Below are 12,997 nucleotides of genomic sequence, written 5' to 3' on the forward strand. Positions count from 1 at the left end.
TCAGCTCTGCTCCTGCCTGAGCCTCGGATTCCCCCTGGCTTCCCCCTCCCCCCTGAAGGAGAACAGGACACTTTGTGCCTCTGACAGTGCTGAGCTGGCCTTTGAGCTTTCTGTCCTGTGTGAGGGCACTGTCTAAGGCTGCCAGGAGCATTCCAAGGAATTGGAACTCACAGACAACTCTCTTGTCTTGTGGCATGCTGTTGTTTTTAAACTCTGTGATGGCACCTACCAGTCAGAGAATCACAGAACCACCAAGGCTGGAAAAGTCCCCCAAGATGATCAAGTCCAACCATTCCCCCTGCACTGCCAAGCCCATCACTAACTCCTGTTCCCAGGTGCCACACCCACATGTTTCTGGACACTTCCAGGGAAGGTGGAAGATCCCAAAGTGGTGGCCTGTCTGTGCAGGTGCTGTGCACACCCAGCAAATGTGGTTCCAGTTTGGGAATTGTTAGAGCCCGGCTGGCACACATCAGCTGAACCAGTGAACAATGAGCACGCACAGCAGTACCCACCATCCATCCAGCAGGACAGGAGCACTCCCCAGTGATGTGGTGACAAACGCCCCCGTTCTGGCAGGGGCAGCGCAGCTCGCACTGCGCTCCGTGGCTGCCGGGGGGACACCGCTCCTCGCAGCTTTGGGAGAGAGAACAGGAAACAGAGATCAGCTTAGAGAGCTTACAGGGAACAGCAAATGAGGAAAACACAAACACAGGTCATCATGGGAGTGCTCATGCAAATGATGAACCCTCAGTAAGGCTCAGCTGGCACTGCCAATTAGCTGTGACTCCTTTTATTACTGCTAGGGTTGTTTATGTGCCATGGATCCAGCCCTGTAAGGCTGATGCATGTGTGTAACCTTTCTGCATGTACCAAAACCCACCCATCTCCACAGGACAACCCATAACCATTAAAACAGCCCAGGAAAATACGAGTTGCAGGATGAAGCCTTCAATGTGAATTATATGACATGGCAATAAAAGAAGCTGCAAACAGAATAAAAGGATGGGATTAAAACGCTTGAAATTCCTCCAGTCACTACTGAGTGTTAACATTTGCAGTGTATAATGGACTGGCAAGGACTCAACCTCATTTAAAGGCTATTTAAGTTCATTCAGTCTCTCTCAGTACTCGTGGGGGGCAATGTGGGGGTAATCCCTCCAAAACCCAGGGTCTCCTACATCTGCACATCCGAGCTTTCAGCACCGAGGTGCTGAAACTACAGGATGTTGTCCCCCGGCTGACTGTCCTCTGATAAGGATGTTCCTACAACACCAGGGGCTGGCCCTGCTGGGAACTGACCCTTGATGTCAAGGGGAGCACTCCCAAGAGTAAGTGGAGTCCTTAGCAGCGAGTGCTTCCACGACTGAGGTCACAAGTCTAGGAGGAAATCAGGTACTAAATAAAATATTCACCAGGCCTATCTCTTATTTATGAGGGTTAACTCCGTCCTTATTTTTTACCTTCCCCTTCATGCAGGTCAACAAATAATAATAGACTGCAAAAGTATTAACTCACCTACAATAGATCTCCCACCAAATTCAGTGACTAAATTCTCTTTTCCCCTTAAATAATTCTGGAAAACATAATTACTTTTGAAGCTACTGAAAGATCTCTAATGAGAACTGATGTTACACTGTGGGCAATTTTAAATAAGAAACTATTGCTTGCTGTCCTAAAATTAATACGCAGATTTTGTGAATCCTACTGGTAAACTTTCCGTGTGGTGGATGGGGATTTAGCTACATGATTCTCGTTAAAGTTAATAGGAGTCACACCGCTAAATCCCTGCTCTCTGTGCTTAAAATTTACCCCCTAGATACTAAGCTGATATAGTTAACAGCAATGGTTTCTCAGTTAGATTGAAAGTCAAATAAATTGGGGATGGAAAAGTCCCATTTGATGCTGCACTGGACTGCTAATGAGGAGAGAGTCCAACTGCTTATAAAAACTCCACTGCAATTTGGATTGTATTCACATTCTGAAATTAGGAACAGGTAGAGCTGTTGCACAAGTTGGAACATATAAATTATTTTTAAGCTTATTTTAGCACTATATTTTAATAGCATGGAATCATAGAACTCCAGGATGGTTTGGGTTGGAAGAGACATTGAAGCCAGATCCAACTCCCTGCCATGGGCAGGACGACTTCCACTATCCCAGCATGCTCCAAGCTCCATCCAACCTGGCCTTGGACACTTCCAGGGCAGCCACAGTTTCTCTGGGCAATCTGTGCCATGGCCTGCCCACCCTCACACTGAGCAATTCCTTTCCAATATCCCATTTAAAGCCACCACCCTTTGTTCTATCACAACACACCCTTGTCCTAAGTCCCTCTCCAGTCCTCTGAAGGCTGCCTTCAGGGACACAGGTATAACCAGCAGCAAGAACAGAGATTCCCTTTATCCATTCTCTCTGAAATCCCGATCTATGATTTCTCCAAAGGCCAGTGTATAACAGGGTGTAAACTCAGCCAGTCACTCCTCGCGTTAAACGCGTCTGACCCAAACCAGTTCAAGGCAGTCCCAGCGCGCCGGCCGCACTTACAACACGCCGGTGTACCCGGGGGCGCAGTGGCACTCTCCGGTCTGGTGGTCGCAGGTGGCGCCGTGGTGGCACTGGCACTGGAAGTGGCAGCCCTTGCCGTAGGTGCCCGGCTCGCAGAGCTCCTCGCAGCGCCAGCCGCGGAAGCCGTCGGCGCACACGCAGGCGCCCGTGATGGGGTTGCAGAGCGCTTCGTTCTGGCACTGGCAGCGGTTGCTGCAGTGGGGCCCCCAGTGCTCGCTGTCACAGCCTGCGAACGCACACGGAGTTACCATGGGGCACACGGGGCTGCCTCACCCCACAGCCCCGTGTGCACCTCGGCCAGAGCCTTCCAAAGGAACCCCCGCTCCCAAATTCCCCACCCCCGGCCCGGTTTTAATATCTGCCCGCCCCTGCCCCAGGTTCAGCATCCCCACCCAGACCCAGCTTCAGCATCTCCACCCAGACCCAGCTTCAGCATCCCCACCCAGAGCCAGGTGTAGCATCTTCACCCCAAACCCAGGTTCAGCATCTTCCCAAACACCGCATCTCCTCCCCACTCAGCTCCCTCCCAGCCATCAGCACCCCCCAGAGCCAGGTTTAGCATCTTCCCCCAGACCCAGCTTTAGGGTGCAAGGACACAATGGCACCACTGTTATACCTAAAGTTGAGGACTTGTTTAACACCTTATTGGATCAGGCCTGAAATCTTTTAATATCCTGTTTCTTAGTGCTCTTAGATTGCTGGAAGGAATGAATTTATAGTGGAATTAGATGCAGAGGGTCACATCCTGCCTGCAGTGCACTTAATGGCAGGTGGTGTTGCCAAGCAAATCCTGTCAATTTAATAATGTCATCAAATATTGTTTCTTTGTTATGTTCCCATAAGATAACATACAAGATAATCTAAAGAAAGCTTTCTCCTTGGTGTTGTTTTCTGATCTATTTATTTATTTATTTATTTACTTTTGTTGTCTGGACTAAGTAGATGGGAGGAAATAAAATAACACTGGAGACAGGACGTCCTGAGGCTGCCCAAGCTCAGGAATGAAGGTATGGAGTGAATATATCAGGTAATTCATGTGCTAATAACAGCAACACAGAAGGACCCCAAACCTCTGGCCACTGACATGGAGAGGAGGTTCCCTATGGAATGCAGTAAGGCACAGGGAGAGTGACAATCCTGCCTGATCCCTTCTCTTTGGAAGAGCATGTGGAGGATGGGAGAGGGAAGTCAGCCCTACAGGAACAGTTTCTCCTGATTTGCTCTTGACACAGCACCTGTACAACACCTCTTTGAGCTGCATGCACTGAACAGAGCTCAAGCAGGCACCTGAGCTCAAGGTTTCCTCAGCAAAAAGTCTGCAGGAAAACAAGGATTTCTTCAGCAGCCCTACCCTCCACTTAGCAGCCTTTCACCATAGCTGTGGCAAGGATGAAGAAAATCCTCATCCTGTTCAGAACAGGCTACTGGGAAGGACACAGCTACTGATGGCTTTCCAGGCACAGCTGGCTGTGCTCAGAGCTGGTTTCAATTTCACCACCCTTCTGCGAGTGGTGTAAATCCCACAGCCAGGCAGGAGAGGAGAGTGGAATCCCAGCAACAGGGCTGTCTTCACAAACTCTTTTATTTGCAAACATGGAAACTAATCCCAGGTGACACCAGCTGCTGCTTCTCAGCCCTGGATCTGTTTCCAGGATTAGTGAGGTAAATGTAAAGCTCACTTAAGCCTGGTGCTTTTGTCCTAGAAATTACATAGCCCTCTCCTTCTACAGTACTTGGCTATAAACCCACATTGAAAAACTGCTTCTATCCAATAATTTTGGCAACATTTTTATTTATTATCCCTCATTTTGAGAAGGAGCATACTCTTTGGTCAGTGTGAGGATAATCAGCAGAAAAAGAAGGCAGCTCCTAGTTAATTTGCACTGCTGATTACCAGTTTACAAATTCGTGTTTCTTGAGCAAGTGTTAAAAGCTGAAATAAACCCCAGAAGACAATTCCGAGGTCTCCAAAAGATCTGCAGGGTGTTAGGGGATGCAGGTGCAGAAGTTGCATGTCCTGCAGGGAGCAGAGCACACCATGTCCCCCTGTGCACGGTCCCACTCGTGCCTCATCCCAAATCCTTTATTGCTTTGCCTCACCTCCCCCCAGCTGTAAGCAGGGATGATAGCTCCTCTCTAACACCACTGGGAGCCAAGCAAACAAAATCTTACTCTTTATAAGACTTAAATTATTACTGAGAATCTGTAGGAAGAGATGATCTATCTTTATTTCACATAGACACTTGCTAAGGCTGTGTGAGCCTTCTGGGGCAGGGAGCAAAGCTGCTGGAGCTGCTGGAGCTCCCCAGCAATTTCCATTCCAGAAACACTGATTTGTTTTCTGCACAACTTGAACATCGAGGGATGCAGTTCCGCACCTCCATAAAGGACACAAACCTGAACCACACAAGCACAGCTGATGTCCCTCAGCACAGGAAAGTGGAGTTCAGGGATCAAACTGCATGCTCTGGGGACTGATTCCTGCCTTCCCACACCTCACATCAGAGCCCCAGCTGCAGACTGTGGCTTCTTCTGAGCTGATACAGCTCCAGTCGCAATTAATTCCCCTAATATGAATAAATAACACTCATTACAAGGTATTATTCTATCCTTGCTCTTTCATGTCTCAGGTGGGTGCTCCAAGCATCTGATTTGTCTGCTGGGTTTGTGTTTTTCGCTTTGAAAGGAAGTGAAGGAAAAAGAAAACCATTTGTAGGAAGGGAAAACCATTCCCCATCATTAGTTCAAGCATCTTGTTTCAACTGTACAGCGCCTGCACCGAACACAGCTCCTTTTCTGTAAGTCCCTCCTGTTTGAACACTTATTTACAAGCAGTGTTTGGTCACGTTTGCTTCTTCTCTGTAGCAAATTTTATCCCACAATCTCACCAAAGGGAATTGAGTGAAATTCGTTAGCAATATGTCAGTGTAAAATTTGGTTAATGAAATTTCAACCTCACCTGATTTTCTGCACTGCAGTAACCTCACATGAAAATAAGATCTTTGCTGCTCAAAGTTTATCAGTTGCTGCTGCTTTTCATTCCCTTCTCCTCTAAGTCCCACATTGCAGTGACTCCAATGACTCCAATGACTGTGGAGTCATTTCACTGGCACATGGTGTGATATTTATATAATGATAACTCTGAGATCTGCACTGTGGGCACTTCTGTACCTTTAGCAAGATACATCTACAAGGTAGATACAGGGATGATAAGCTGAAATCCAAGTACTTCTTCATACAATTAACTCCACTGAGCTCAGCAGGCTTGCTCAGGTGTGAGACTAACTGAGTGTGTAACCGGGTACAGGACTGGGATCCAGTAGCTCCTGGTAGAGAATTTTAAAACAGGAGAAACAAAAGACTTCAGCAACCAAAAGGTACTTTTTCTCTATACATGAGTGTAGCAAGTCCTGACTGGTGTGTGACAGTGACTCCAGGTTCTGGGACAGAGAGAGAGCAGAGCAGGTGCAGAGCCATGGGACCCTGCTGCACTTTGGGATCATCAGCAAGGTCTCCCATGGACAAGGAGAGACCATTTTAAACCTCAGCCCCAGCCGAGCACAGTCTGATCCTGCTCTTGTTGATTGCCTCAGTGAGTTACTGTAATAGAGATAAATAATAACAGCAACAACGTGTGAACAGAGAGCTGATTAAAGCTCACACGAGCGCTCTGCTGTAAATGCAGATGCCATTAAAAATGTCAAAATGATACAGAGACTTTAACCAGACCATCAATAAGGAAAGCAACCTGAGAGAGGTGATGTCAGGGAGGTACAAATGGTCCCCTTAGCTGCATGTGGGGATGTCAATACCGTGAGGGATGAGGCTGAAACAGCCCCTGTTCTCCTGGGAGACGCTACATTGAAGGGAACTGCCATATTTCAGGTACGTGCCACATTCCCTGGCAAACGTGCTAACTTCCTCACTTTTTCACCTTTGGAAATGTGGCTGGAGATGAGCTGTCACCAGTAAAAATGAATGTGGCTCTGTGAGGGATGAAGCTGGGTGCCCAAGCACAATCACACTGGTGTGCACAGGGTGCTGTGACAGGAGAGGGAGTCTCTCCTCAAAGCAGACTGCTCAGAGCAGCACCAAGGGTTTTCCTCCTATTGCCACTCCCACTCTGAAACCTCAATTCCTACCTGAAGTGAGGGCTCATTCCTGCAGGCTCTGCAAACAGAATCATCAAATCCTAGAATCCTTAAGGTTGGAAAAGACCTCCAAGATCCTCCAAGTCCAACTTTCAACTGAACAACCCCATGCCTACTAAACCATATCATGAAGTGCCACCTCTGCTTGTTTCTGAACCCTTCCAGGGATGGTGACTCCACCACTTCCCTGGGGAGCCTGTTCCAGTGCTTAACCACTCCTGCAGTGCAGAAATGTTCCTGCTGTGGCTGTGCATGGCATCCTGTTGGCAGCTGTGTCCTGGTAAATAGACACTGAGGACACAGAGGAAGTGCTGCTGTGCCCCCCAAGGGCTGCTTATCCCTGTAGGGATGAGGAGGGAATTGCTGAGCTCTGGGTCAATAGAGACACCCAGTACCCGGTCCAGCAGCACAAGTCAGACACAATGAAGCAAACACAGGAGTTTGAAAAGGTAACAGATGAATAAAAGAACTCCCAAGGAAGGGGTGACATTTATGGAGTGACTTATCCCAATGAGAGAGAGTCAAAAGTGGAGTTCCAGAGCTTTTCCATCACTGCACACACACCATTAACATGAAAACAGAATCTTCTATCACAGCAGCACCACTACCTGTGGTCTTAAGGTCTGAGTTTATTCTGCTCTCAGCATCAGCCTCCCTGTGGCTCTTTTATAGCCAGGGCCAGTTCTGTATTGCAGGTCTGCAAAGTCAGTGGGATGTTCACAAACATCCTGCACAAGGCACAGCTGAAAAAACCCAGTGCCTGATTTCCTTGGCCCAAGGACTCAGGAGCATATTGGGCTGATGGGGAACTTCAATTAATCCACACTTTAAAGCAGCTTTCTACAAATTTGCTAAAGCACAGAACACGCTCATATTCAATAATCAATATTCTGGAATATTTCCAAATTCAGTTTGTAATGTTTAAATGAGATACTAGCCCTTAAAAATGCAAACAGGAAATAAAATTAACTTATTAAATCTAGGAGGACATGGTTTAAGAGAGATTATTTTAGAATTTACTTTGAAATTAGAACTAGATTCTCCTCTTAATGTAACTGTAGTGTTGTAAAATGATTCTATGCATACGAATTGAGGTGAAATGTGGATTTAGCTCTGGGTGGGGTTTTTTTGTCTAATTCAGTTTTAGAATCAGATGGTTGACCCATCTGATTCTAAGCTAATGCAAAGCAGGCAAAGAAACGCCAAAAGGTAAAACATATACCTGAATATAATGAAGGATAATTTAAAATAATCAATTAGGTTTTTATTCCCTGCACTTTATTCAGCAGAATTACAGCCCCGTGTTGAGCTGGGTCTGCTCCCTGCACAAACATGACTCCTTTTGGGACAGTTTACACCTTTGCAAACAGAAGCCAAGCAATAGGTTTGGAACAAGGTCCATGAAGAGGGAATTCCCCTACAATGACACTTCCCAGCACTTTGTGTTGGCTCTGAGCAGAGCTGAGCCCCTCAAGTGACACCAACACACTGCTAAAGGCATGAGCCAGGTCACTGACACATCACTTGCTGATCTGCTTGATTCCAACCCAAAAAACCTGTCTCAAAAGACTGATTACCCTTGGAACATCTAACACATGTTAATAACACTCAAAATAACCAGGATTTTCAGAAGTGCCCTTCAAAAATGTTCATCCAAACGCTTAGAGACCGACACTGTAATTCCATCATTTCACCAGCTGGGACACCTCCCACTGTCCCATACCCAGGGGTGTGCTCAGCCGTCCCCAGTGAAAATTCACTTGTACTCAATCAACCTATAAAAACTGCAATTTGCAGCTGCTCAGTGCCACCCCTGGATAACTCATTACCTGCCTTCCTCAAAGATTCCAGCTGTATGAAAAGCAATCTGAAATTAAAGACTTCAGGGCCTTAGCAGGACTCCTCTTACAATTTTTCCTGGGAGCAGCCAAGGGCCACTGGCTGTTTAATCTCTGTGCAGTAAGTGGCCCACGGGGAGGGTGCCAGCCCTGGGCTCTCAGTCCATCACCCACGTGTCAGGGCTTTGCTCTGTCCTGGCTGATGAAGCACCTGAACATCAGCCTGATGACACTCTTGAAGAGATTTTTCTTATTCTTCATTTGCTTTCATTTGGTCCCCAAAGCAAACAGGGAGCATCCCATGCAAATAAGACATTTGACTTATGGAGCTGGTGTCACAAAAATAAAATGTCAGATTAAAGGTTGGAAGGACAGCAGTAATTCAGTACTTGAGCCTATGAATTATGATATTTTCTTTAATTACGTGAGCTCAGGGTACCCTGGCACTTGCTGACTTCTGAGCTTGTAGCTTTGCAGCCTTAAGGTTCCCAATCCTGGATGCCTTTTATCTCCAAAGCCAGACTTTCAGTCACAGCTCACACAATTATAATGAAGAAAATGCCAGTCTCGGTGTTTACCACTCTAAGACTGCCCAGAGAATGTATTTTGCATATGTAAATATGCATTTGTGTATCCACCCAAAAGGAAAACCCCTGGGGTTAATCTGAGGCTGGCAGGACTTGCAATCAGCCTCATCCTCCCAGTTTATGGATCAGTCTTCATCAGGTAGAAATGGAAAGTTGGGAAGGAAACATCAGCTGATTTTTCCCAAAATGAATAAATTATTACTCACAGGAAGAAATCAACCTCATTTTGTGTTTAGGGGTTTTTTTTTCCTCTTAAGGACAGGAGAACAGATTTTCATCCTTCAAGAAAGATTCTGCTGATTCTCCCTGAAGTTCCTGCTCTGAATCAGATACAGAACATGTGGCTGATTTGGGCCCTGATTTAATTTGGATCATGATCTCATTAGTCACTGACTCTCTAACATGTGGTACCTAACTCAGGCTCAGCACTTTAGAGACCCTGCAGTTTATTTAGTATCCTCTGAGGAAACATTTGCTTTCCAAAGTAATTCTTGTTTAAAGAACGTTCCTCTGGTATTCCGTGGAATGCTTACAGCAGTTACCTAGCAGAGGTTTGTCTTTTGGATAAATGAAAACAAAATCACTCCAAGTCAAAGAAAAGTTAAGTATTTGGATGTCAGCCTCATCAAATCCTGTAATGAACTCAATATATTTTGGAACCAGTAAAAAGGAAGAAACAACTTCTACTCCTGACAGATATTGAAGTGTGGTGCTTACAGAATTTCTACTAAGAGTTATTTTGACAGACACTTCAAAAGAAGTGAAAATTAGAACATTAAAAAAACCTGAGAATATTTCCTATTTCTTTTTGTAGAAATTACTGCTCTGTTTAATGAGCCTTTAACTCTACTGACACTCTGGATCTTACAAGGATCTTAAAATCATGAAACGCTTCATAAGGGAGCGACAACATTCTATACAACACTGGCAGCTTGTCTTCTCATTATAATTTTTGTGGAGAAGATGCTGCATTCTTTAAAATGTTGGTGTTTTTTTTTTTTAGTGTCATATTAATGGGAGGCAAAGTCTGTTCTTTAATTAGAATTTTACTGTGGTGAATTAAAAAATACATGGGCAGAGTATCAAGAGTCTAATAAAACTAAATGAAGATACTATCTTTCCTCTGTATGAAACCCAGCAGTCTTTGCTCTGGCAAAACTTCCATCAATACTTCATTATTATTGTCTAGGACAGGCTTGTAATAATAATATCTGCAAGTAACTTACTTCCAAATTCAGTCTTCCAACTGGGTAAAACATTCTCTCTCAACATCTGTAATGGACTTTAGATGTTTTCACTGACTGGGTAATGAAATTTTCTGGTAATGCCTCTGCACAGAAGTAAAATCAGTTTTGCCTGCAAGAAGGGGTAGAAATACAGTGGATATGCCTAAAACACTGCAGGACAGGGACAGGGAGGAGATGCAGCCTTCAAAAGTTAGTGTTGGAGGGGCTCAGGGGTGGTGGCAGCAGAGCTGCTCAGAGAGGCCTCTGACCCTGGAGATTTGGAGCTGTTGACACAACAGCTGTGCCTGGTGTGTAAAAGCCACATGCAATATCCACATGGGCTCCTTCCTACTCTAAATAATCTAAATAAACAACCAAGGCAGTTAGTTGTGGGAGCAGAAGCAACCCCCCCTGGTTCAGTAATTCCAGCTGACTTTGATGCAGTTGGAGCAGACCCACAGGGGCACTGGGAGCTGCAGGAGGCTGCCCAGGCTGGCTGCCCTTCAGGCACATCCTCCTCCAGGACAACTTCATGCTTCACCTGGGAATCCAGCATGTGGAAAGCAACCTGATGCAACCCCTGGAGTCACCTTTCCAGCCTGTGTGACTGCAGAGGATCCAGCAGGACCAGCCCTGCCCAGCCAAGCTCTGGGGATGTGCTCAGCTCCTTGTTTTTCACAGAGCACAAACCCGGCCTTGTCGAAGGTCACCCTGCTGATGTTTTGCCAGATAGGCAGTATCTCTTTATTTGCAGTTAAAGCAGTGCTTAAAGGAGAAAAGCTTCTTGTCACTACAGCAAGGGGTAGAGGATGTTCCCTCTCCCTGTCCTTCCCATGCAGGGATGTGTCCCTTCTCTTGCAGCTGCTGAGCAGAGGGAGCAGAATTGAGACCTGGATTTGATGAGCAGGATTGACTGAGCAGTGGGGAAAATCAAGACATGGGAATGGAAGAAATGCTGGATCCACCTCAGCAGCTGCAAATTGTACCATAAAATTACCCCTTCAGGGGGATGGGTAAGCACATCCTTCATGCATAACATAACTCACAGCCCTGACTCATTGGTCGTTTTTAAGATGGTAAATAAGCGATTTATTTTATTGTGTTGATATTGAAACATAAAGTAAGCACTGGATTGTGGTATTAGCTTCTATTTCCAATAGTGTGGTTGGAGAGTAAAAAGAACCACTTAATCTCTTTCCTACAATTCCCTCCTAATGACTAATCATAGAATCCTGGAATGGTTTGGGTAGGAAGGGACCTTAAAGAACTTGTTCCACCCCCTGCCATGGGCAGGGACACCTTCCACTATCCCAGGGTGCTCCAAGCCCTGCCCAGCCTGGCTTTGGATGCTCCCAGAGATCCAGGGGCAGCCACAGCTTCTCTGGGCTCCTGTGCCAGGGCCTGCCCACCCTCCCAGGGCAGAATTCCTTCCTACCATCTAAGCAAAATCTCTCCTCTTTTAGTTTATAACCCTTCCCCTTTGTCCTCTCACTGGGTCACCTGTGGCCTGCTCTCCAACTGAACAATATCAGCTTAAAGGATGTTCTGCTCCAACAACTGAATCTAGGAAAAATCTTACCTTTTCTAGTGTGAATTCTCTTACTTACAGACATTCAGAGAGAATTAGAGCAGCAGAAAGCCCAGTGGCCTTTGAAAAAGGGGTGTCTTTTATATCTAAAACAGTTCAAAGGCTTGCAAAAAGCTATGTGCAGGTATCTACACCAGCTACTTGCTGTTCTCTTTTCTTCTGGGCATACTTGAACCTTCACATGGCTCTTTAATGTTACCTAATGTCTTCAAGATATCTTAAATACACTGCTGCCTTTCTCTTATAAACCATTAATAGTAATGTTCCTTTCAGGCACAGAAAAAGAAACAGTTTTGTAAAAAAGTCTTGCCCTGTGTGACCCAGGAAAAACTGGAACGTTCACTCATCTAAACACATTGTGAGACTCAGCACAGTCTCTGCAAACCTTTCTGATATTTACCAACAGAAAATAGCAAGTCTGAAACTACTGGTGGAAAAAAAAGGCTAAAATACTGAAATATTAGAATATTACACTCTCTTTTCACACCACTCAGGCAGAGAGATGTGGGATGTGCTTTTAATACAGAGATAATCATGAGGCAGACAAATACTGCATAGCTAAAATACCAGGAGCCAAAGCCTGCGTGTCCCTGGGTGTGCTGGGAAAGGCAGAGGACACAGAGCCCAGCACCAGGAGAGGTTTATGCCAGAAAAATTCCAGCGTCCCTAGAGCAGCTCCTTGGACTGCACCAGTGCTGCAGCTCTCCTGCACCACTTCTTTAGGATGCAAATGCTGAGAGAGCAGAGCAGCCTCAGCAAGCAAAGCACCAGCTCCGAGTGCTGGGCAGAACATTCAGGCACCTCTGCCTGTGTCCCTTCAGCTTCCTCTGCCCATCAGTGGGGCCTGGGTTTCCTTCTGGAGAGCTAGGCAGGAGGAGAAAGTCTTGTCTCATAAATTATTGACACTGGATGTCTAAACCTTGATATTTTATTTTGACTTCCCAACATGTTCCAATGTTGTTCACAGAAGCGTAAATTAATGCCAGTTTCTAAAGCAGAAGTTGCTCTAAACTGGGAAGTGAAACTTTTTTGTTATGAT

At 45.8% G+C, this 12,997-nt stretch overlaps 1 protein-coding gene across 1 annotated transcript in view; it reads right to left on the bottom strand.

Annotated features, from left to right (window-relative positions):
* The window catches only part of MEGF11 (multiple EGF like domains 11), a 252,337-nt gene that overhangs the window by 91,046 nt on the left and 148,294 nt on the right, over positions 1 to 12,997 (bottom strand). The window contains 2 exon segments of the mRNA XM_030955179.1: positions 516 to 636; positions 2,548 to 2,794. Coding sequence (XP_030811039.1) covers positions 516 to 636; positions 2,548 to 2,794 — 368 coding nt within the window.

The sequence above is a fragment of the Camarhynchus parvulus genome, chromosome 10 (genome assembly GCF_901933205.1).
Source record: "Camarhynchus parvulus chromosome 10, STF_HiC, whole genome shotgun sequence".
NCBI lineage: Eukaryota > Metazoa > Chordata > Aves > Passeriformes > Thraupidae > Camarhynchus > Camarhynchus parvulus.